The following is a 26,037-nucleotide window of genomic DNA, read 5'->3' as shown; positions in this document are numbered from 1 at the left end:
AGCCTCCACCTGCAATGCAAGAGACATAGCAGAAGCCACAGGTTCGATCCCTGGGTGGAGAAGAGACCCTGGAGAAGGAATGGCAACCCATTCGAGTATTCTTGCCTGAGAAATCCCATGGACAGAGGAGCCTGGCAGGCTGCAGGTCACAGAGTTGCAAAAGAGTTCACAGGGATGCAACTTAGCAACTAAAACAGTAGAGGCCAGGAATGTGGCTCAACACCCTGTAATGATGGTACTTCCCTCTCCCTGCAAAGATCTGTCCTGCCCAAAATGTCAACAAGGCTGAAGGCAGGGTTTCTGCCTGGAGGTGGCTGCTGCCCTGCATTAGACAAATATGGGCGGTGTGCTTGTCCTCCACCCTCCACCCTCGGCCTCTACCCCCGGGGCCTACCGTGTCGAGGTGGGTGCGCTGGTGCTTGGCGCGGTCACTGGAGTTGCTGAAGGCCTTCTGACAGCCTGGGTGCTGGCACAGGTACGGCTTCTCGCCCGTGTGGCTCCGCAGGTGGATCTTGAGGTTCTCCAGGCGCGAGAAGGCCTTGCTGCAGCCCTCGAACTGCAGGAGAGGCCGGTGAGGGGCGCTCTGCAGGCGCCGGAGGGCCCACCGCCCAGCCCTGAAATGGGCTCCCGCATCTGCTCCCCTGACAACCCCAGCCCCTGGCCCTGCCCAAGGCCCCCCGGTGCCCCAGTTCAGCTCCCCATGAAGTGTCCAGGACCTAGACCCTTATCTGGGAAGGTCTGGTGGGGTCCAGAAAATAATCCATCCCTGATTTAGAAATGGCCACTAGGACTGGAGAAAAAACTGGTCTTTCTGTCTCTGGACGGGTCTGCCCTCCAATGGCGTCTGAAAGTGACATGCCCCTCTAACGGTAGCGCAGCCCTGAATGGACAGGGGGCAGGCACATGTCCGGTGCAGACAGCCCTAGATTTGGAACCCAAGGCCCGGATTTTAGTTGGGTCCTCTCCCAGTGAGGCTCTGAGCAGTGCCCTTGATATGCCTGTGCCTATTTCCTTGCCTACAAACTTAAAGCTGTGTAGCCACCATCCAGGGCTGATACGAAGGCCCCAAGGGGTGGGACACTGACTGTCAAAGCGCTTTGCTCCCCTGGAACACAACATCATGCTGACTGCGGTCAGAACAATGACGACACTTGTAAACTCAGAGTCTTTGACTTATCATTTGGCTGTTTCTGTTCGATGCCCCAAGTATGCACCAGGCCCCACGCCAGGCAGTGAGCATGCAGTGGGCACAGCACACACATGTGATGTCCCTGGTGGGGGTGAGGGTGGACAGAGAGGAACACAGACAGTGCCGATTCTGGCAGCTTCTGTCCAGCTCCCATCTCTCCCCACAGAGTCCTCTAACTTCAAACTCCTTCCTCCCTACCCTCTACACAGCTACCCCAGGAGGCTCTGATGTGTGAAAGAGGCCCTGCTGCTCTCGCCTAAATCCCCGCGGGCCTGGCATTCAAACACCCAGCCCTCTACACCTCCGGCCCCTCTTGACTCCCCACCCGAGGCTCACAGAAGCAGGGGTCTGCCGGGTAATGCCAAGTCTTTGTTCCTGCAAGGCACTCAGCAAGGAATGTCTTATCTCTCTCGTCACAGTCTGTCCAACCCCCGTCAGCCTGCAAGACCCTTGGCCCACAGCCCCGAGGAGCATTCCCTGGTCCCTGTGTGACTGGCTGCCCTTTCCTGCTTCTCCTCACTGTCCACCTTCCATTCCCAAGGCGCTTGCCACGGGCAGGAGGAGGAGGTACCCTGGCCTGCATCTGCTCCCTCCGTCCAGGCGTGATGCTGGAGGTTTAACCACACAACAGTCAAAAAGCCAGCGGCCCCAACATCCCCACCTCAGAGACGGAGGCTTCCTAGGGTGGTCCCAGGGTTGGGACAGGACGCAGGCCTATCTTCCCAGGGGCAGGGGGCAGGGGAGGCGACTCTTAAGAAGAAGAAATCAGAGGAGGCTGGGCTCCCTCTCTCGAGCCACTGGTTCCATTGTCTAGGCCAGGACAGACGTGAGACAAGGACTCAGAGACAATGGCTGGTCTGGGGCAGGCACTCCCGGCGCCTGTCCCTTGAAGGCCCGGCCGCAACTGCAGGCCATGCTCTGCTTGGGGCTGGCCCAAGGCAAGGTGCCCGCAGCTGGGTTTTAGAAGCTGTTCTGCTTCCTATTTCCAGATGTTATGCCTTTTCCATGCATCAAAACCAGAAGGAAATCCTGTTTGGGGAGTAAATAGGCCACAAGCCACGCCCCCACCCCCTGCAAGGCCTGGGCCAGGTTCACGCATAGTGAGGTGGAGCAGCTGAAGGGCAGGCAGGCTACTTCTCGGCCCCCAGCCGGTCCCTTTGTTCCTCTCCGGCCCTTGCCGGGAGGGTGGACGTCTGAGGTGGGGGGCAGTAAACTTCTCACATGCTGTGCGCTGTTCCTGACTTTGGGAGGGTCCGCCCGACTCTGGAGACTTGTACATCATCTCCCCACTGGGGCCTGTGCGCCCGTCTGGCCAGTTGTCTGTCTCAGCACAGCTACCCCCACCCCCACAGCCTTTGTTGGAGCTGCCACCCTCCTGGGACGCCTGCCCTTCCAACTCGCTGACAATTTAATTCAGACATCTTTCAGAATCTTCAGCTTGGTGTTCGAAGTCTTCCAACACGGTCAGACACCTCTCCCATCTGCATACACCCCACGTGTTAGGCTGTAGCCGCACGGGAGTGATCAGACCCCAAATAGGTCGGAAACTTGAATGCCCCCAGGCCTGCTGGAGCTGTTCCCTGGGAATGGAACGGCTTTCCTTTCTTCACTCACTCAGACATCTACTCGTGGTGCCCCAGCACTGGCTCCTTTGGAGAAGCCGTCCTCAACCTCCCGCTCCTCCTCGGTCACACCCTGAGCTGTGCTGAGGTTTTCACTGTACATCCCGTATCCTCTCTCCAGGCCTCCAAGCTGAGGTTTGGGGAGTTCCTCACGGGCAGGACTGGCATTTCACTCATGGGGCAAAGGGTGGGTTAGAAACATGATCTAGTGGTGTTAAGAATAGGGTTCTGGGGCCTACGGGTGCATGTACCTCCCTTGTGCTCATCCAGGTATCTCACATCTGCATTTGTGCACTGTGCCCACGTCTTGCCTGTGTATGTTGGCCTGGCTCGTCCTGCCCGCCCCCTTCCCATTGGAACTTCTCAGAACTGAGTCCCAGGCTGGGGTATATAACAAGCATCTGGCCGAGGCACCACGATGGGGGTCCCATCCCTCAAGGCAGGATCAGAGGTAGCAGCAGGTGCAGCAGCGGCAGCCTGGGCAGGACAGGTCTGGGACAAGGATGCAGATACCCCTGGCAGAGCAACGCCCCCATCAGGGCCAGCATCCCAGCTATGAGTGCATATAGGCTCTGCTCACAGTTGCCTGCCGAGGTCCCTGCAGCCTCACCCTTTGACAACCCCAGAGATGGGCTAACAGAGGCAGAGAGGAGAGGAGGGGAATGCACGTGGGTTCAGCACCTGGCGTTCACTCTGCTAGGCCTGGCACTGTCCCCAGCATGATCTCAGATCCTCTCCACTGCCCTTGGGGCAAGTATTCCTCTCCCACTGTCAGAAGCTGAGGCTCTGGGGGAACCAGCAGAGCAGCTCCAGACATGAACCCTGATATGGGACAGCCAGGGCTTGTTTCTTGACTGCTCCACTTGCGAACGATCCAAGATGAGTGCCTTCAGTTCTCTGAGTCTCAGTTTCCTCATTGATAAAACTGGGTGAGTTCTACCAGCCTTGGAGGCTGTGAGGACCGCACGGTAAGTGCTTATCTTGGTACCAGGTTCTTGCTCAACATCGTCATGGTGGCCATCATTTGGGATCACAGAGCAGGTAAGTAGTGGAGCGGCATTCTGCCCGGGGTGGCAGTTCCTGGGCTTGCTGCCCCTCTGCCCAGTTGGAAGGGTGTGTGTGTGTGAGTGTGTGTGATGTCCCACTGGGCATGGTGGGCTCCCAAGTCTCCCCAGTGTCCTGTTCCCAATTCTTATGCCTTAACCCTTCACTTTCCTCCCCCCGCCTGATTTCCAGACTTAACTTTCTCAACACACCCTGTGCTCTCCAGCCCTTGGCTTGGGCATTTAAGGGGCGTCAGCCTGGGCCTGGGGCCTGGAGCAAGATGGGGACCAGGGAACTGTCTGGAGGAGCAGGTGCCCCAGCACCTCCCGTGATGAGGAGTTATCCCAGGGCTGTCTGGGCTCCACCTCCAAGCCCCCATCGTACCTTGGGGAGCCAGGAGCCAGCAGGACTCACAGAGGTGGAAGGGCCTGGTCTGGAATCCTAGAGCTGGGGCATCTGAGTTTCTCATGAGCCCCTCTCTGCTGCCTTATAGCTGGCAGCTTCATCAGACAGCCCCAAGGCCCCTCCGATTTTAATGCTTTATGAGCCTCTTTCTGAACTGTAAATCTAACCAGGTCACCCATGCTCAGGACCCTCCGTGGCTCGCTGTGCCTCCTGACACCCAGTCAGCCCCCTTAGACTGGCATTTGAGGCCCTCCACTGTGGGTGTGTCGGAGCCTGGAAAGCAGGCGGCTCTGTGATCCTAGCAAATCAATGTCCTCTCTGTGGCTCAGTTTCTTTCTCTGCAAAATGGGGATGTGAGGAGCCCACTCACAAAGTAGCTGTGGCAGTGGGGCAACGTGCATATGTGCTTGTCACACAGGACATAAATGTTATCACTGTTATCGTGGTGGTAGTAGTTGCTCCTGACTTGCCCTCAGGGAGACACCTGTGTAGGTCAGGTTCTGCTGACTCCAGAGTAAAGAACACTTGGTTGATGTGTTTGTCATTGACTGGTGTGGCCCTAAAACTCTTTTCACACCAAGCCCATGGAGTACCCTTTGTGTAACCTCCAAAGGGAGTGAGGCAGCCTTTTGTGGGGGAATGGCTTGAAGGGGCCCCATGCATTGACTGACTGTGTGGGGGCTTGGAGGGCAGCAGGGAGAGGCACCCCATCACTGTTGTGTTGTGGGGGTACAGATGCTGCAAGAATGGAAAAATGAGTCTTGCTGGGGCACAGATGGAGCCAATGGGCACATCCCAGGCTTTGGGTCTCAGTTTCCCTGAAGGGGATGGGCTGCGGTGATGCTATGGTGACCCAAGGGTATAATGATGTTTCCATGGGGTGGGGCCTTCCTGACATCCCTCCCCTAACACCCTAATGCAAAGCCTTAAGCCTATAGGGGTGTCTGAGTCCCCCTTGCCCACAGTTACACCCTGCATGGCTCTCCCATGTCTCAGCAGGTACAAATGCTCGCCCCAGCATTCTGGCTGGTGTGACCTGGCCCCTAGTGACAGCTTGGTGGTATCTGCCCCTCCATGCCTGCATCACTGCATTTCAGCATCAAGCATCAAAGTGGCCTGGGTGCAAATCCACACTTCCCAGCTGGATGACCTTGGGCAAGTTCATTTCACATGCTAGAGCTCAGATTCCTCATCCGTAAATAGGGCATAAGGTGGGCACACCTGGGCACATGGCGGGAGGGTGCTCTCTGTGAACCACAGGGCACATGCAGTATCCTGTGACCACAGCCCTGATGCCAACCATGGGCACCCAGAGAATTACCCGAGCACCTCTTATTTAGAATGAACTTGAAATAACCAAACATAACAGATTTAGCTGGCCAGGAGCAAAGGCTCATATGGCATGGGCAACAGAGAGGGTGGCTACTGTGGGTAAAGCGGTATACAGAGGGGAGAGAAGGAAAAGAAGAGACATCGAACAGTCTAGAAAAATGTACGAATGAGTATTAAGTTTTTCTATTTACTTAGAATGCATAAACATTAAAATATCTACTAAGATGAAACTGGGGTGAATTCAGAGTTATATACGAGACTGGGTGATGCCCGCTCATTCACCTGTCAGGAGGCGGGAGCTGGATGCGCTTTGCGCGACATTTCAGTTAATCATGAGAACGCACTCTTCTGGTGAGTTTCCTTCCGGGCCCCACTCTGCAGATGCGGAAACTGCAGCTCAGAAAAGTGACGTCACTGGCTGGAAGTGACGTCACCCAGCCGATAAGTGGCGGACCTGGGCTGGCTCCCAGGCCTGGCGGACGTGCTAGTCTGCCTATGCACGTCCCTGACTGCTCTGGTCACTGCCTCAGGGACCCTACATAAAGCTCCAAAATCAGGCTGGTTCTCAGGAACTATGACCACCATTTCCAACCGGGCTCACATCCAGGGTTCCTTTCTCAGGCAAGACCAGGCCCAGCGCTGGATGCAGAGTTGATGCTGGGAGATGGGGGTGCCCTCCTTCCTCCCAGCGCCTCCGAGAGGAGAACCACCACACACAAAGGAAAGCTGAGGTGACACGGCAGAGAAGAGCAAGCCCATCTGAGGCACAGAGCCTTGAAAGGCCCAGCTCCCACATGTGGGGCGTGTTACAAAAGCAGATTCAAATAACGGGGAAAATACCCCAGGAACCGTGAAGCCCTAGACCATCTGGAGTTTTATAGTAACAGGCAGGGGAAAATCAGAACCTAATTGAAAAAGTCCACTGCAATCCATTACTGCTGCATGAAGCTCACAGAACCCAGAGCGGAAGATGAGAGACCAAGCGGAGCCGTCCCGAGAGCTGGGGAGGGGGCACCAGCTTCCCTTCCAGGCCAAGCCCAGGGACCCTTCCAGCTCTGCCCAGGGGAGGGGGAGGGCGTGGGCCCGACGTCAGAATCTGCGGGGCTGGGCTCACCCCCCTCTGTGGGCCGCCCTCTCTCAGCCTTTCCCGCGTCTGTGAAAGGGCTGAGCAAGGTCATTCAGGGCAGCTCCAGGACAGAGCCAGCTGGTGCCGGGCACGCCTGTTCTCTCCCTCTGGGCCCCGGGGGAGGATCAAGGGCCCCATCTCACATGTGAGCTGTGGGACACTGTCCCACAGCCGAAGGCCCTGAGGTCGCACAGACAGAAGTCTGTACTGGGGCCCCCGCCACTGACCACCACGAGCTTGGGCAAGTCATGTCCCATCTCTGCCCTTACTTTTATCCTCTCTAAAATGGGGCCACAGCAAACGGCTGCTAGAATTAAATAACAGGGCACGCTTAGCACGGGAATGGGGACACAGTAGGTCCCCGAGGACTGTCAAGTTTCCGCCCTGCAGTTGCCATGGGCCCAGGAGGAGGGGGCCCCTTTCTCAGGCTCTGGCTGGGGATCTGGACACAAAGGGTAAGGAGGTTTGGGGGAACAGGGCACCCGAGCGGGGCAGAGGAGAAAATGCCTCCAGTTCTTTGCCAGTGACTTGCTTCTAAACAAACACATTTCTGGTTTAAGGGTAAAATATATTGGGTTACAGCAGTCTGGCAGGCCATCCAGGGATCAACTTCCCATTTTGGTACAAACTTTTAACCTACTTTCAACAATGACTTGGATGGGAGAGCTGCATGGTGCCAGACCCTTCTCCAAGACATCAAATAATTCTGCACTTGGCCAGCTTGAAAGGCCAGCCAGCTGGGAGCTGGGATCCACTGCTCACCCCACATCCCGGGAGTTACTGTCCTCTGAACCCCGTGGGTTTTCCACAAGGTCTTCTCAGAGCCTCATGCTTCACAGGTCCTCAGGGACAGGTGGAAGCAAGAAGCGGAGGGACAGAGGTGGAGAGTCCTGGGAGGTGAGGCCAGAGGGCACCGGCCTGATCTGTGTCCTGTGAGAGCTGTGAGGGTCTGGTCCATCCTCAGGCACACAGCCCCTCTGAATGAGTGAATGAATGGGCAGATGGGAGGAGGAGGGAGACTCTGACAGTAACAGCAGCTATCACTCTTACTGGATACCAGGCTGGGCCAAGCTCCCCCTTAACATATCTCCTTGGCCCCTTTAGGCCAGCACAACAAGTCCCGTTGTTACAGAGACAAAGATGGAGGCCCAGGGAGCTTATGTGAGAGAGACCCTGCATCCACAAGGGATGGGGCCTGCGCTTGCCTCTGGGGCTCCTCTGCCCTGGGTAGCCAGAACTAAGGGGCGCCATGAGATCCAAGGAGAGCATTTCTCAGCTCGAGGCCTTCATGATCGTTCAGAGAGGCTGGCAGTCGAGGAGCGGTGGAAGCACACAAAGCAGGGGGAGGCTGGGCTAGAAGGCCACGGGCCTCCTTCCCAGAGACTTCCCGAGCCAGGGGAGTGGGGCCAGAGGTTCCCATCTCTTCCTCACCAGACCTGCGCTGGAGGCTCTGGGTGGGGCCCTTCTCCCACAGAAAGCCCCTGCCTGGGCAAGAAATGGGCTTCTGTTCCCAGCAAGAGAGGGCCAAGAGGGCTAGGCCACCTTTCCAGGGTGTGTGGAGTCCCCCAGAGTAGAAGCTACATGCGAGGTTGAGTCTGCTCACCAAGTAGACAGGTGGAATCCGGGGGGCTCCCTGTGCTGAGTGGGGGCACACGGCTTGAGGTGTGGAAAGAGGCTCAGTTCGGGGGCTGGACCAGCAGAAGGGAGACTGCACAGAAAGACTGACACGTACACACACACACATGCACACACACAGAGCAAGTCACCAGCCACAGACCCGGAAATGCAGACACACACACACACACACACACTGACACCTCTCCTGTTGAGCAAGCCACATGTCAAAGACATAGAAGCCCAGGACACCAACATATAGCACTCACATACACACACACACACACACACACCCCATGATTTATGCCATACACACACACAAACACACACACTCACACATATACCCAAGGACTCCAAGCCCCAGACCCCACCACAGGCACAAATGTACAAACTCCCCAGACTCTAGATACACTGACGCATAGCCCCACGTGCAGCACAGGCAGAAACTGGCTCACAGATCAGACACAGAACACAGACGGCCTCATGGTGGTCTGTGCATGCACAGGGAGAGACACCTGGAGACAATATCCAGCAAAGACTTCCTCCAAGAGGCCAGTGGGTAAGGACGTGTCCTCACACCAACACCTCGACACCTAACACAGCCAGACCCATGGACAGCCATGCTCCCACTTGCTTCTCCTTGATTCCAGGCCACCCAGGAGACGGGGCGAGGGGAGGGGAGGGAAGACCCAGCTGAGCCCCAGGTATCTCCTGACGTTCCCATGGCTGCTGCATTGGCTTGGCTTTGGGGAGGGACCATGTAGCCGGAGAGAATGCCAAGACAGGCTGCAGGCCACCCTTTGGCCCCGCTGACCTCTAGCCTGCTGCCCACGCCCCCTTCCCAACCTCCAGGGGCAGACTTCTGCCCCTGCAGTGTCCTCTGCCTGTCCAGTCCCCCTTGCCCTCTGGGCTTGTCTCAAGCCCCAGCTCTCCCCTCCTCCTGTGCCAGGTCATCCCTAAGCTCTTTTTGCCCTTCTCTGACCATCTGGACACCACCCTGGTGCACCGATGCTCAGACTGCCTGTCTCTCACCGGTTGTCCTCTGTGTGGACACCATACACCCTTTGGGCCTTGCCGGGTGCTGCCTGGCCTTTAGGAGCTCACTTCCCATAGGGGAGGCAGGCAGGTGGGAAAGCTACACGGCAGCCCATCCCACCTCCACAGCTGAAGCATCTGGAACATTTGCTGAGGAAACACATCTCCAGAGGGATCAACGTCTGACTCTAAGAGCTGGGGGAGAGGGAGGTGAGTGCTGCCCCCGGAGGAGAGGGCAGGGACCGAGATGTACAACGAATGAAAACATTCTCTCCAGCCTCAATCCTCCCCCAGATAAGCCCTGTGCCCACCGGCAGGGGCTCAAGTCCACTTCCTCCTCCTCCTGGCCCCTGTGAACCTCAGTGTGCTCCCTGCAAAGGGGGTGGCACTCCTGGTCTCAGGAGCCTATTGTAGACATGTGGCCTTAGTCCTGGGCACAGGACAGGTGCTCAGAAGATGTTAATTCCTCTTTCAGCCTCTCTCCCGAATTTCAAGAAACAGCAGGGCATGGGTCCATGATGTGAAAAATGTTAGGGTCTGAAGATCTGACTCCAGCCCTGGCCCTGTCACAGGTTACTGTGTGACCTTCAATCAGTCACTTGCCTTTTCGGGGGCCGCCTACCCAGGATTGGGAGTGCAAAGGTGGGGCTGCAGGAATTAAGACTTGCACAACCCTCAGCATCCCGGGGCTGCCTGGGGAGAAAGAAGATCCAAGACATTTCATCCATCACCTGAAAGAAAACCTCATGTCGGGTCAACGGGAATCATGGCAAATGTGCAGATGTCACGTTCTTGTCTGAGGCCACAAGTGGGTGAAAGCAAGCTGCCCCATGCACCCTTGGGGCTCAGTTCCCACCAGGAACACCCTGTGCGGCTCTGGGCCCCTTGGAAGAGGGAGGGCTGGGCCAGACCACTGTTGTGTATAGCTCTGCTCATGGTGGGGCTGGGGGTAGCGCGATCAGAGAGGGCTGTGCTCAGCCAGCGAGTGCCCTCTGGGAGAGGAGGTGAGAGGCCCATCCGAGGCGCTCAGGAACAGAGCCAAGTGACTGTGTGTTCACCAAGACAGTGCAATGTGGTTCCCAAGTCACCTTCAGAGATATCCTCAGTATCTAAATTGGGTTGGGCCTGACACCTGGGGCCCAGTGGGACCATTTTCCCACCCCCCACAGACCTACTGGGAGACCCCAAATGGCTGGCCCTGGGGTGGCAACTTAGGGCCACACAGAGTGAGGCCACGTGGCCCACATCACATGCTCCTGCCACTGATGGAACCCAGTGTCTGGACTCCCTAATAAAGGTGGATGGAAGCAAAGGTGACAGCCTAGCTCTCATACCCAAGCTAGGGAAGGAAGCTCAGTTGCCATTAGGAACCAATTACACAAACTTCAACAACAAAAACAAATGAAATCCAACCTATGGAAGGGATGAGATGCAGGGAAGAGACACGGCAAACCCTTCTGGTGGCCAGGCAGCTCAGTCTGCAGAACATCTCTGTTTCCTGGCCCTACTACATCACAGTAATCCTGCCAGAGGCAGGACCAGGGCTCACGGGCTCACTCTGGGGCTTCTTGGTAGTTGGAAGCCACTGCCCATGCCCCGCAACTCCCAACTGGCCCACAGTGCAGGAGACCTCCAGCCGTGAGCAGGTACCAAGCAGGTTCAGACACGGAGTCCCCTGGGCCAGGAGTCCTGGGAGCCGCAATAGCACTCTCCCTCCTGCCCAGTGCCTCTGGGAGAAGATAAGTTAGCAGACAGCAGAGCAGACAGGGGTGAGCTCTTGGCTTTTGGGTTTCAAAATCTCAGGTCTCAGGGCTGAATGGAAAGAAATCTGAAGACAGAGATGAGACGTGCAGTGACTATTTTCAAATGATTTTCTGCCATAAATCCACCTGAGAGTGTCCAGCACAGGGCCTGGCACACGGTGGGCTTGTGTGAGTATCTGTTAATGAGTGAAAGAAGCAAGCAATAAACAAATGAGCCTTCAGGGAAGTGTGGGGCAGGGCGGAGAGCCTCCTGAGTTAGTAGAGTCCAGGAGAGGCCTAGTTGAGAAGAAGAGCAAAGCATTCTGTGTTCTCTCCCACAAAGATGTCCGGCTGGGAAAGGGTCCCTGGGGGAAAGCAAGACCTGGGAAGATGTCAAGGCTCCCTCAAAGTGGGGGGCCCTTTCACTCTGGGGCCAGGCTTGTGGGAAAGAAAACTAGGCTTGTGGTAAGCCCTGAAGCAGGGCTCCTCCCAGGCAGGGCTGAGGTTACCCTCTGGATATCTTAGGAGGTCCCATGCCCAGATGTTGAGTCTAAGCTGGACCTGAAGTAGCCTTTCAGGTGGACAGGAGATGGGTGGGCTCTGGTCAAAGATAGGGCAGGAAGCTGAATGCCTCAGAAGGTGCCAGGATGAGAAATGACTCTGAGGACCCCTTGGTTCAGTGCAAGCCCCCTATGCCCCCAGAATTGGGGCAGTGGTTTGTGAACTGCCTGAGATGTGTGAATTACCCAGTATATGGGGGTTCAGAGACAAGGGAATTCAAGGACAATTTTTCAACTTACATTTTCTTCCCTCACATTCAAGTGTTTAGACTCCAGGTTCAGACCTGACATAAAGAGAGACTGCTGCCTACCCCGTCAGGAGCTTCCCCAACGGCTCAGCAGGTGAAGAATCTGCCTGCAGTGCAGGAGACGCAGGTTCTATCCCTGGGTCAGGAAGACCCCCTGGAGTAGGAAATGCCAACCCACTCCGGCATGCTTGCCTGGAGAATTCCACAGACAGAGGAGCCTCACATGGCGGTCAACAAAAGGCAGACTGGTCTACAGTCTGCGAAACATTGGGTCACGGGAAAGAAATGACTAGAAACACAGAATCAGATGGTTCACGTCACCAGAAAATAACGATACTAGCCGTAACAGCCATCACACTGCCTTTCAGATCCCCCCCAGAGTGTTTATTTCCCCTAAACCCCACATCTCTGGATGTTCAGGCCAACACAGGTTGGAAAGTGCTGGAAGAGTCTGGGGGAGCCATCCCGCCCCTCACCTGCCTGAGGGGTGCCCCAGGCTCTGATAGGGAAGCGTGCCTTCTGCTGGGCCAGACAGGCTGCCCCATTCTCATGGGACTCCTCCATCCCTTGAGCAAGGAGAGAATCACCCGGTGGTCACCACAGGGAAGAACAACTCAGTAAACTGAAAAAAATTACAACCATATGATAAAGCAGAAAGGGGTCCTTCAGGAGGAACACGCTGTAAAGCACTTCACTGAGAAGCGAGGGGGTGGCAGAGGGGCATCCTGGGGAGCAGGGCCCCACCCAGATGCCTGGCTGCGCAGAGCAGATCAGAGACACCTGGAACTCATTAGCATTATGTCAGGAATAATATAAAATTAAAACATTTAGCTTTGGCTTCTAAAATTAAGGAGGACAAAAAGAGAAGGATGCCATTGTGCTGAGCCACTCAGCTATGACTTGGGCACCAATAATTTACAGGAAAAAAATCTCTGCCTTGCACTTGGGCCCAGCTGGGGCCCCTGCCAGCAGAGGCTGAGGACGGACGGCTGTCTCCAGCTCTGTCCTGGGGGAAGCAAGTTGGGAGCCTGGGTAAGGCCCAGGTGAGGTCTTCTAACCGCTCACTCTCCATGGCAGTGCCAGTTATATGCCAGTCCTGCCACTCTCCTAATTGACTGGCCTGTCTCTATGCTGGCCACTGCCCCCCAAATCCATCATCTGCCTTGCAGCCAGAGAGTTTTATAAATTGAAATCTGCCCCCGACATTGCTCAAAACCCATTGATGGCTTCCTACTGCCTGCAGGATACCCAAGGCCCTCAGCCTGGCATTTCCAGCCTCCCACCATCTGAATCTAGCTGTGGCTGGCTCTCCAAACTCTCCAAGATCCTTTCTCCCTCTCTCCTCTCCACTTACACTGACGACTTGGGCTTTTGGGACTTTCTACCGTGTTCTCGCAGATGCTGTTCCTTCAGCCTGGAATTCCCTCAGACTCCAGGGCTCAGGACCGATGGTGGCTCCTCTGCAGAGGCTCTGGGGGAGGTCCTGGCCAGACTCCTTTCTGGGTCTACCTCGGCTCAGCGGTAAAAGCAAGGTCACTGGGCTGGGCAGCGTTGGGGACCTGAGACTCACACAAAGTCAGAACTGGCCATCCCCAAGAGGCCCCTTTGTTACAGATGGGGGACATTACAACTGCCCGAAGAGGGCATGGCTGCCTTGCCCCCACTTCTGACCTCTCTGGACTCCTGGGGCATGCTGACTCTGGGGTACAGAGCACTCTAGAGTCATCCAGGCTCGAGTTCAAATCCCGATATCCCTCCCGCTCTGTGACTGGCACAAATCACCTAACCCCTCTGGACTTCAGCATCTTTGTTGGCATTGCAAGGATGGAGACAGAAGTCTAGTGCTGCCCAGTCCCAGGGCTGTGGACAGTCAGCACCAGACTCTATCCTATAACCAACTGTTGCCACCTGTGACCCCTGTGCAGAGAAACTGAGGTCCCAGGTCACAGAGGACAGGGAATCAGCAGCAAGATGGAGATGGAGGCTCCCAGCTCTGGAAAAGCAGTCTGGAAAGAGTTCACAAAGCCTGACTTGTCCAGGGGCACAAGACAGCTGCCCAGCCATTCATACACTTCCTCATTCATTCATTCACTCGGTTAAATGCAAGTGGCTAGGTGTCCAAAATACACTCCAGTAAAGAAAGCAAGTTAGGCAACACGTCTGGGATGACTGCATTCCAATAAAGAGTATAATTATCATATATGCAGAGAAATACTCTAAAGTGTTAAACAGTGGTTATTTCTGAGCACTATAGTTAGAGGTAACTTTCCCTTTTTTTCTTCTCTTTACTATCCCTTTTTTCTACTCTCTACCTCTTGATACATTATGCTTTAGCTTTAGACTATTCTGTTTTGTTAAATTTAAAAAAAAAAAGTCACAGGGACCAGTGATACTTTATAGGCAGATTCAGGCTGCAGAAGAATTAGACTTCCTTTGTAATTCAGCACGTGGCTTTGGGTGAGCTCCCCTGCATTAACAAGATCTGGGGATGTTCCCACCCTCATTGCGGAGCCAGAAAGATCTGAGTCAGGTCTGGGTCTGACACTTGGCTTCAACCTATGATATGCGGGTGAAGTACCTCCCTCTGACCTCACTTTCCACACAAATACACAGGAACAACATGGCGGCCTCTGAAGGGATCTGAGGATCAAGGATGATATGGATGGTGACCCATGATATTTGTGTCTGCATCAGGGGACCCAGGCCCACCCCCTGGAATGCAACGAGGATGCCTCCTCACAGAGTGACATCATCAGGCTGTTTCACACGTGGTGATCAGCGATGACTGAGGAGAATCTCAGGAGATCGAGTGTCCGGATTAAGTAAACAGCGGACACAAGCCCACTCCTGGGGTAGAGGACACATGGGCAGGTCCGAGCCACAGCCTGCACATGTTACATTTCACTCCCCAGTCACAGTCTCAGAGCGCCCAGAAGGAGCAAATGTGCCTTCAACATCTTTCTCTGCAGCCTCGGCTGAATGTCTGGGGACCCCCCTCTGAGCCAGCTGGATGAACTGCAGGCTCTAGAGTGGGCGGAACTGGGTTCCAGTCCCAGCCCTGCTGACTGGTCCCTGCCCTTAGGCATGGTACTGAGCCTCTCTGGTCCAGAGTTGTCTTCTGGAAAACAGTTAACACTCCCTCACTGTAGGTTTATATTATAAGGGCCAAATGAGATAGGAGACTGCATGGGATCTACCATTTCTTACTCTTATACGTGAGTCAGTAAGTATTTCAAAATAAAAGTTTAATTTTTAAAATCTATTTAATCATATATTAATAGAAAAACCCCAAATGCCCATTAAGTGATGAATAAGCAAAAATAGTTTATCAATACAATTGTATATTATTCAGTCATAAAAAGGAATGAAATGCCAACAACGTGGATACACTTTGAAAACACTGTTGTCCACCTGCTCAGTCATGTCCTGCTCTTTGCAACCCCATGGACTGTGGCACTCCAGGCTTCCCTGTCCTCCACTACGTCTCACAGTTTGCTCAAATTTATTAAGTCAGTGATGCCATTCAACCGTCTCATCCTCTATCATCCCCTTCTCCTCCTGCCCTCAATCCTTCCCAGCATTAGGGTTTTTTCCAATGAGTCTGCTCTTTGCATCAAATGGCCAAAGTATTGGAGCTTCAGCATCAGTCCTTCCAATGAATATTCAGAGTTAATTTCCTTTAGGGTTGACTGATTTGATCTCCTTGCTGTCCAAGGGACTTTCAAGAGTCTTTTCCAGCACCACAATTCAAAAGCATCAATTCTTCAGGGCTCAGCCTTTTTTATGGTCCAACTCTCACATCTGTACATGACTGCTGGAAAAACTGTAGCTTTGACTATAAGGATTTTGTTGGCAAAGTGATGTCTCTGCTTTTAACTACACTGTCTAGGTTTGTCATAGCTTTTCTTCCAAGCAGCAACTGTCCTCTAATTTCATGGCCGCAGTCACCGTCCACAGTGATTCTGGAGCCCAGGAAAATAAAATCTGTCACCGTTTCCACTTTTTCCCCTTCCATTTGCCATGAAGTGATGTGACCAGGGGCCATAATCTTAGTTTTTTGAATGTTGAGTTTTAAGTCAGCTTTGTCTCTCTCCTCTTTCACCCTCATCAAGAGGCTCTTTAGTTCCTCTTCGATTTCTGCCATTTGAGTGGTATTATCTGCATATCTGAGGTTGTTTATATTTCTCCCAACAATCTTGATTCCAGCTTGTGATTCATCCAGCCTGGCATTTAGCATGATGTACTCTGCATATAAGTTAAATAAGCAGGGTGACAATATACAGCTTAGATGTACTCTTTTCCCAATTTTGGGCCAGTCCTTTGTTCAATGTCTGGTTCTAACTGCTGCTTCTTGCCCAGTTCTAACCCACAAAGAGGTTTCTCAGGAAGTAGGTAAGATGGTCTGGTATTCCCATCTCTTTAGGAATTTTCCACAGTTTGTTGTAATCCACACAGTTGAAAACATCATGGCAAGTGAAAGAAGCCAGACACAAAGCACCACATATTGTATGATTCCACTTATGTGAAGTGCCAGAATAGGCAGATTCATGAGACAGAAAGTAGACCAGTGGTTGCCAAGGGCTGGGTGGAGGGGAGGATGGAAGTGACTGCTAATAGATACAAGATTTATTTTGGGGTGATGAAAATGTTCTGGAATTAATACAGTGAAAATGGTTTCACAACTTTGTGAATATACTCAAAACACTGATTTGTATACTTTAAAATGATAAATCTCATGGTGAGTTATATTTCAATGAAACTTTTAAATTTTAAAAAAATGACAGACCAAGAAATGGCAGGGCATTCCACTTCTGAGTATGAGCAGGCCTGCTGCCCCAGCACTACTGAATGCCAGAAAGCAGCGTCATTCTCCACGCAGCCTGCAATGATGTGCCTCTGCTCCTGTCGCTTTCTACCCAGAGTGCCCTTCTCCTGCCCCTTTGCCTGGCAAAATCCTGCCGATATGCCAGGTTTCAGCTCACATGCCACCTCTTCCAGGGAGCCTTCCTGGAGTCCCCTACTGTTAGGGCAAGGCTCCTCTGGCATCCCCCAGCCAGCCCTGTCCTTCCTTCACCACAATCCCTAGGACTTAGGACTGTAACTCTCTGCCTCTGGTCCCTCTCTCCCACCACTGGGGATGTGAGTCAGATGTGGGATGGTGCTGGTCCCACCAGCTGGCCTCTCATCTAGGGCCCAGCAGTGGACTGTACTCACAGCAGGGGCTCGGGGCATGTTTGCCGACTAAAACAATCTCTTCAATTGGGGTCAGCCACCCATGTCAGCCCCTCCTCCCCAACCCTCACCCTTGGGTAAAGAGAGAAAAGCTCTTCTTAAAATCACAGGTCTGGTTGGAAGAGGGGTTAAAATAAGTCTGCCCATGTCATAGATGGAGAGACTGAGGCTGGGGAAGGAGCAGAGACTGGGTCAAGGCTGCCCAGGCAAGTCAATGGTGACACCATGACAGACAGCCCAGACTCCAGACTCCCAGCCCACTGCTCCCTGACTTTTGGCCTCAGGGGCACTCTTCTCACACCCAGAAAAAAGGCAGCAGCTCCGGGCTCAGCATGGGCTGAAGGTGGTCACGACAGTGGGTCCTCATCTGAGGCCCCTGTGTCTCCTCCTACATCCACAGAGAACTAGCTCTTGGCTCCTGGGTCCCGAGCTCTACTTCACCTCTCACCGACTGCTCCTGCATTTCTCTGTAAGGTCCCATTTCTCAGGCCCTGCCCCAGGCAATTCCCCATCAACACATCTAATCCCCAGCACTTCACCACCCCGCAGGCTCTTAGACATCTTTGCTAACCGCTTGCAACACAATAGGTTTTCATCATCTTCGGAATGACAGTACATTTTGGAACACGAACTAGGTGAACTGGGTCTGGCAAATTCTATTTGTCTGCTTCTCCCTTCGTGCGGGCCAAGCCAGACTGCCAGGGATAACCAGAGCAGAATGACGGTAATTTCTTGTTAGAAATACGTTTCATAAAGTCCATTTCCATCTCCCTTAAGAAGCCAGGAGCAGTCCAAAGAGGTCCAACTTGAGAGTCTCTTTGTGAGGGAGTTGTAGAGAGGACTTTGGTTTTCTTACAAATCTATGCTTATTGTGTTTTCCATGTTTTCTGCAACAAGCATTTAAAACTTTTACAAATATTTACTTTTAAAAACTCTAAGGACAGAATCCTCCTGCTTCTCCAACTCCTCCCTGCTGGCCTGTCTCTCATTGCTTCTTTGCACAGGGCTGGTTTCTGTTGAATCAGGGGCTGAAACTCTCCCCTCCAGCTTCTGAGTTTTAACCGGACCCTGGGTCTGCTCACTTTACCTTCTCAACAATGCCACCTTTTGAAGATGACTCTTGCCCAGTTCCTGGCTGACTGGGACCCGAATACAAAAACTGAATTCCTCTTTTCCACTATACCTCCTCCCCTCTCTGGACCTCAGTTAATCATCTATAAAATAAAGGAGGGCTTCCCTGGTGGTTCAGTGGTTAAAACTCTGTGCTTCAACTGCAGGGGGCATGGCTTCAATCCCTGGTTGAGGAACTAAGATCCTGCATGCCGTGCCGTGCAGTCAATAAGTAAATAGGAAGGGCCTGAAGATGGTCTCAAGGGTCCCTTCTGTCTCTGGCATGCCGCATCGGAAGGCGGGGCTCAGGGTGAGTTCTGAGGACCTCCCTGCTCACATCAACACTGGACTTTGACCTTTTCAACAAAAGGTGCTGTCTGTGCACGCCTCTAATTGGAGAACTAGGGTGTGGGTGCAGCAGTGAGCAGGTGTCATTGGCAGTGCCTCATCCATAATCGGTGGGGGAGTCGGGGAAACTCTCGTGGCAGTAAGGGGCAGTGGCGGAGGGCTACCCACGGTATGTGGACCCCTGCTCTGGGCCACACAGTATGCCCATGACTTCTGCTTATCCTGTGACAACGCTGTCACACTTCTGCTATCCCAGCTCAGGCTCCCACCACTTGGCCACACCGCCTTTCAGCGCAACCACAGCTCTGGGCGTGGCTTCTGCGGACAGGCCTGCAGGAGTTTGGAAGTTGCTGAGCTGCTCTGACAAAAGGAGGAAGAGATGGCCTCTGCCCTGTGAAAGCAAAGCAGGAGGAGTGCTGAGAGGGGGCCAGGTTTTCTGGGTGATGTCATTCTCTCTGTCTGCTTCCCTGTGGTATTCCATGAGCCTTTAGTAAAGTCTTTTTTTTTTTCACAGCTCTGTTAAGATGTAATTCACATAACCATAAAATTAATCCATTCGAAGTATACAATTCAGTGGTTTTGAAGTATATTCACAGAGTTGCGCAACTATTACCACAATCAATTTTAGAATATTTTCGTCACCCTAAAAGAAAACCCCACCCCCTAAGCCGTTAGCAGTCGTTCCCCCCTCTCCATAACCCTTGGCAACCATGAATCTGCTTTCTCTTTCTATAGGTTTCTCTATTTTGGAAACTTCATGGAGCTAGCGTCATCCAATGTGTGGTCTTTTGTGACTGGCTTCTGCTGCTGAGCACAGTGTTTTCAAGGTTCATTCACGTCGCTGCGTTCTTGCTGCATTCTTTCTGTGGCTAAATAATATTCCATTATACGGATGCGTCACATTTTATTCACTGGTTGATAGGTACTTAGGGCACTTTCACTTTTTAGCTATCACAAATAACGCTGCTAGGAACATTCATGTACAAAACTTTGTGAAGACCTATGTTTTCATTTATTTGGGGTATATATCCAGGGGCAGAATTGCTACATCACATGGTAATTCTATGTTGAATTGTTTGAAGAAGTGTCAGACTGTTTTTCACCAGTGTACGAGGGTTCCAATTTGTCCATGTCCTTGTCAGCACCTGTTAGTGCCCATCTTTTTCATTACAGCCATTCTAGTGGGTGTGAAATAGTATTTCATTATCGTCCAAACTTGCGTTTCCCTGACAGTTAATGATGTTGAACACCTCTTCATATGCTTTCGGCCATCTGTATATCTTCTTTGGAGACATGTCTATTCAAGTCCTTTGCCCATTTTTGACTTAGGTTATTTACCTTTTTCATTTTTTTGAATTGTGTGAGTTTTTGATACATACTGGGTATGAGCTCCTCATTAGAAATGTGATTGCAAAAATAAAGTCATGTTTGAGCTAAAACAACGACAGCTAACACTTACTCCGTGACTACCATGTGTTGAGTCCTGTTTCAAGTGTTTTACATGTAATAAGTGTTTTAATCCCCAGAACAACTCTACAAGGTAGGTATTACTGCTGTTGTTATTATCATTTCCATATTACAGAGGCGTAAATACAGTCACAGAGCCGCACCCTACTCAAGTCACCCATCTAGGAAGGGGCAAAGCAGACGTTCTGGGGCATTTAGGGAAGGTCGTGGCCCACCCTTGAGCCATGGCACCGACTGGGAAGCCATGCCTCCTCGGACTGATATGGGGCAGAGCAGCCAGGGACCCCTAAAGGAGGGTTCAACTGTGGGACAGAAGCCAGGGCCATGAGATTGAGCCCACCTCACAAGCTTTTGTCTCCTCTGCTGGTCTTGGGGAATCTGGGTTCAATTTTATTTCAGGAAGAATTCAGTTTCTTTCAGCTGTGCATGCTCAGACTGGGTGGGGATTGCAGACTCTGACTCAGGAACTGACCCACTGCAAATCACGGTGATGTTTTCAGCCATTAGCACCAGAGGGAGCTCAGCCCATTAACACATTAGCATGTGAGCGTCCCTGGCCTTTCTCTGCAGTAGGCCTGGGCAGGAAGGAGATGCTGTGGGGGAACACAGGGCTCAGAACAGGGAAAGTCTTGCCTCAGGGGTTGGAGGTTTAGATGTGACTGTGGATAGAACGAACAGTGACTCACACAGAAATAGGTTCCATTGCCCTCTGATATCTGGGTTCTGGGTGCCCAATCAGGCTGGAGCTCAGACAAGCTTTATTCAAGAAGATGGTAATAAAACGTTCCTATTACAAAATACGAATAGAGGAAGATTAGAAACAACCCAAATATCCAATAGTGGGAGAAAGGCTGAGTAGATGCACCACAATCCTCATGACGGACCGTAAGACGGCTGTGAAAATCGACCGTGATGACATGCCCGGAACCACGGGAAATCTCTTAGCCGGAATATTAAATTCATCAGTGCTCATTATTGTTAATAATCATCTCAATAACTCCAGTGAGAACTCGAGGCATGGAGAAGTGAAGGCCTCATCTGGGGTGAGGCCTGGACTGATCCAGGGCTTGCACCCTTCTCACACTAAAATCCTGGAAATGAATTTTTTTTAATATTTATTTACTTGGCTGCACAGGGTCTTAGTTGGAGCATGCAGGATCTAGCTCCTTGACCAGGGATCGAACTTAGGCCCCCTGCATTGGGAGCAGAGAATCTCAACCACTGGAAGACTAAGAGAAGTCTTCCCTACCAAGGAAGTCCCCCAGCAATGAATCTGAACTCACCCCTTGTTGAGCACTTATTATGTGCCAGACATTGTGCTAAGTGCCGTATCCCACATGGATGGGAATAGGACCAAAAAAAACATTCCACTGTGGTGGTTTGAGTAGTCTGTTCTTCTTGGTTTTGCAAAATTTCTAGCATATAATTAGGTCACACTCACACAGAGAAATTCAGAACGCCCGCCTCTTGGGGATGCAGTGAAGCCCTCGGGACATCACCAGGGAGTGCTTTGGGACTTGCGGCAGCCCACCTACACTCAGCACCTAGGCCCCAGGCCCCCAGGATGCAGGCCTCTCCCAGCTACTGGGAGACGCCCTACCGGGGAGGGAGAGGAGGAGGAGCCTCGGGCCACTCCCTCCCTCCTCTCTGGTCTGGTGTTCTCATCTGCCGAACAGGGTAACAACCTCTGCCCTCTTGCATCCCAGAGTGCCAGAAGGACCCAAGTCAAGCAGTCGGTCTACTGCAGGCAGCTCAGAGCCCTGGGGGGCAACATGAAGCCTCAGGAAGGGGCTGCCTTTCTCAGGGGCCCCGTGAGAACCTGAGAGAGTGCTGTTAGCAATACTGCCCCTCCTAGGGCAGCTTCCAGACCTGCTCTCTCTTCCATCCTCTGCCAGCAGGACCAAGTCTCCACTTCCACCCAACATTCACACTCACTTCCTTCTGCCCTCCCTCCCCTATACGCCACTGCTTTCCTGGACATGCTGGCTGACCTGGCTCCTGGGTTCAAATCACAGCCTGGCTTGTGCAGGAGTTCATTTCTCGCAGCCAGTACAAGCCCTACTCCCTCATCCAACACACACACACACACACACACACACACACACACACACACACACACACTCCCAGTGCACATCCAACATCCCACCACATGCCTAACACACACACAAATCCAAAGCCATACCCAATACCCAGGAACATACAGCAGACAGATTCTCAGATACACTCCTCTAAACAGATGCACACCCAACACAGTCAACGCCCAATGCACGACCGTTCACCTGACACACACACACTGCACATACAACAGCCACCCAAACTACTGCTCCCGCCACAAGCACAAAGCATGAGCACCCACCTCCAAACTCAAACTCATACCCCACATAAACAGACGCACATTCACTCAACCCAACCACACACACACATACATGCACATGTACTGGAGGAGTGTGTTTGAGAGTGTGCTCTTGGGGCACGTATTGGATGTGCATGTGAGTGTGGTGTTCAGGGTGTCTGGGTACACTGTGGGTGTTAATAGGTGGTATACATGGGGTATGCCATGGGTATTATGTCTATTTCTACCCTATATTCCCCAAAGTGAAAGTTGCTCAGTCATGACCAACTCATTGCAACCCCATGGGCTATAGAGTCCGTGGAATTCTCCAGGCCAGAATACTGGAGTGGGTAGCCTTTTCCTTCTGTAGGGGATCTTCCCAACCCAGGGATCGAACCCCAGTCTCCCACATTGCAGGCAGATTCTTTACCAACTGAGCCACAAAGCAAGTCCAAGAATACTGGAGTGGGTAGCCTATCCCTTTTCCAGGGGATCTTCCCGACCCAGGAATTGAACCAGGGTCTCCTGCATTGCAGGTGGATTCTTTACCAACTGAGTCATGAGGGAAGTTCCCCAACCACATCCCCAGTACGTACGTACTCAATTGCACAGAGACCCTTATTCTACATCAAATCCCACATACAACCCAATCCCAACCATAAGCTTTACAACCACACATGCTTCTATCACACTCAAATCACTTGCATACAATACACAGACGTATTCATACAAATACATATACCCACTGTCTCTTAGTCCCCCCAATGCCTAACACACAGCCAGGTATGAGCAAGCACACACACACATTCTCATAGATCCCCTGCCTAGACCCAAAGACGGGACCCCCTGGACTCTCCCCTACCTGCTCCCCAGGCCTCACCACACATCCAGCCCTAAATGGGTGGGGGGCAGTCCCCATAGGAGTGGGACCCGGCAGGTACCCCAAAGCCTGCACACATGGGCTGGCCTTGTGTGGAGAGACCCAGATGGTAAGGGAACTTGTAGTCCCACTGAGCCTGCCTTCTCATGTCCCCTGGCCACATTCCTGCCTGCTCCAGGAGTTTACCCTTCCCTTGTTCATTGATGATTAAAATACTTTTAAGCCGACCACGAAGACTGTTGTCTTCATCTTTCTTTCTTTCTTTCTTTTTTATAAAAACCAAAACCAACAGATGCGTTTGGGGACCCTCTGATTTTCTTCCAGGGTGATTTACATGACCACAACCAGTTCTTGGAGAAGAAAAGCAAACACTCCCGCGGTCTAATAGAAACATTCCCCCTCTGCTCTCCATCTTCTCAGCCGCTCAACTCATTCCCAGAGTCGACTCCCCAGGCCCCCTCCCTCCCACTCGGAGGCCGAGGGGTGGAGGAGGATCTGGTGGGACAATGGACCGCAGCCCCATGTGAGAGAATCTTTAAAAGATTTTTCTATTTTTATTTTTATCATCAATCCTAGAGGAGGGAGCAGGGCTGGCAGAGACAAACATCCTCAGCAACAGAATAGGAGACTCCTATTGTCTTAATCAGTCCCTTTAAACAGTTAATAATCTGGGGGCCAGGGTAGGTACTTATTTCCATTTTACATACGAAGTGTTTTACATACAAAGTGTTATTTCCATTTTACATACAAAGAAACTGACCTCAGAGGTAACAAGTAACTTGTTCAAGTCCTCAGCTGGTGTCAGGCCCCAACGAAGGCAACTCACAGGTGGTTGAGCTGACTCTAGGCCCGAACAAGGGGACCACTGACCCTTCTCTGCCTTTCTTAAAACATGTCCCCCACTGGCTGATCTGGCAGCTGCAGCCAACCTCACACCCCTGGAGGCCTTGGTGAATACAAGTTGTCCTTTAAATCTGGGGTACCAAGAAAAGCACAGCCAAGGCTGGAGGGACTTGTGGCATTATTTCATCCATCTTCCCCAAGAACAGGAATCCATTCCATGGTCCCCCTCCAGGGACCACTCCCCTTGGCTTACACACCTGCTGAGACAGTACCCCGACCACCACCAGCTGAAGCAGCCTTTTCCTATCCATCCACTAGTGCTCCATCAAGGCACACACTCACCCACCTAATCTAGCCTACAAGATGCTGGATACCATTCCAGCTGGTGGTGACACAGTGGTGAGCAAGACACACGTGGCCTTTGCCCTTGTGCAGGTAACATGCTGGGGGCGGGGTGACACAGATACCAGCCGAATAAGTAAATAAGATAATGTCAGATCATGAGCGTGCTATGGGGAAAAGCACTTGCCTGTGTGGTGGCACAGATTCATTGTGACAGGGAGTGGGTGTCCAGGGAAAGCCCCTCTGAAGAGGGGGCATTTGATTTGATACCTCAAGAATGAGAAAGAACCAGTCATTCTAAGCATTCAGGACAGAGACCCAGGGAGGATGAAAAGCCAGTCCAAAGGCTCTGAGATAGGAGAAGACGTACAGCAAGAGGCCTGCATGGACAGACTAGGGTAGGCAAGGTGGGGAATGGCAGGGGCGCGAGAGAAGTGGGTGGGCCTGCCTTGTTGGCCAAAACGAGGATTTAGCCGGTGTTCCAGCAGACAGGCTTCCTAAGATGGAGAAGCGTCACCCTCCACAGCTTCTCTGGATGTTCCCAAAGAGAAATGAGTACACTGGGCCTCCCCAAGTCTGACTCAAGGACCCTCTCGTCAGTGCCACCTCCCAGTGCAGAGAATGCCATCGGGGACCCATGAAGCCATCAGACTACCCTGCATTCCTGGACACAACATCTCACCTTCCACTACTTGCCCTTGTGGGACTTTCACATTTGCAGTCCCATCTAAGCATCCTCAAAACAAGGAAGGGAGGGGCAATTATGACAACCTCTTTTTGATGAAACTAAGGCACAAGGTACATGTCCATGGAATTCTCCAGGCCAGAATATTGGAGTGGGTAGCCTTTCCCTTCTCCAGGAGATCTTCCCAACCCAGGGATCAAACCCAGATCTCCCACATTGCAGGCAGATTCTTTACCAGCTGAGCCACAAGGGAAGCCCAAGAATACTGGAGTGGGCAGCCTATCCCTTCTCCAGTGGATCTTCCCGACCATTACTTTGCTGACAAAGGTCCATCTAGTCAAAGCTAGTTGACTACTGGTTTCTCCAGTAGTCATATATGGATGTGAGAGTTGGACCATAAAGAAAGCTAAGCATGGAACAATTGATGCTTTTGAACTGTGGTGTTGGAGAAGACTCTTGAGAGTCCCTTCGATTGCAAGGAGATCAAACCAGTCAATCCTAAAGGATATCAGTCTTGAATATTCATTGGAAGGACTGATGCTGAAGCTCCAATACTCTGGCCACCTGATGTGAAGAACTGATTCACTGGAAAAGACCCTGATGCTGGGAAAGATTGAAGGCGGGAAGAGAAAGGGACAACAGAGGATGAGATAGATGGTTGGATGGCATCATCAACTCAATGGACATGAGTGTGAGCAAGCTCTGGGAGTTGGTGATGGACAGGGAGGCCTGGCATGCTGCAGTCCATTGGGCTGCGAAGAGTCGGACACGACTGAGCGACTGAACTAACTAAGGCACAAAGCAGCAAAACTATCATCTGAGGTCACACAGCGAGTGGGCTTTGAATCCAAACTGGTTTTGGGGGGTATCCAGAGAACCCC

At 52.4% G+C, this 26,037-nt stretch overlaps 1 protein-coding gene across 1 annotated transcript in view; it reads right to left on the bottom strand.

The window, feature by feature from the left end:
- Positions 1-26,037, bottom strand: part of GLIS1 (GLIS family zinc finger 1) — a 250,567-nt gene that overhangs the window by 22,352 nt on the left and 202,178 nt on the right. The window contains exon 5 of the mRNA XM_052637709.1: positions 395-556. Coding sequence (XP_052493669.1) covers positions 395-556 — 162 coding nt within the window. The remainder of the gene's footprint in view (positions 1-394; positions 557-26,037) is intronic.

This window comes from Budorcas taxicolor, chromosome 3, assembly GCF_023091745.1.
Source record: "Budorcas taxicolor isolate Tak-1 chromosome 3, Takin1.1, whole genome shotgun sequence".
Classification (NCBI taxonomy): Eukaryota; Metazoa; Chordata; class Mammalia; order Artiodactyla; family Bovidae; genus Budorcas; species Budorcas taxicolor.
Note: the sequence above shows the minus strand (reverse complement) of the source record. Positions and strands in the feature narration are given on the sequence as shown.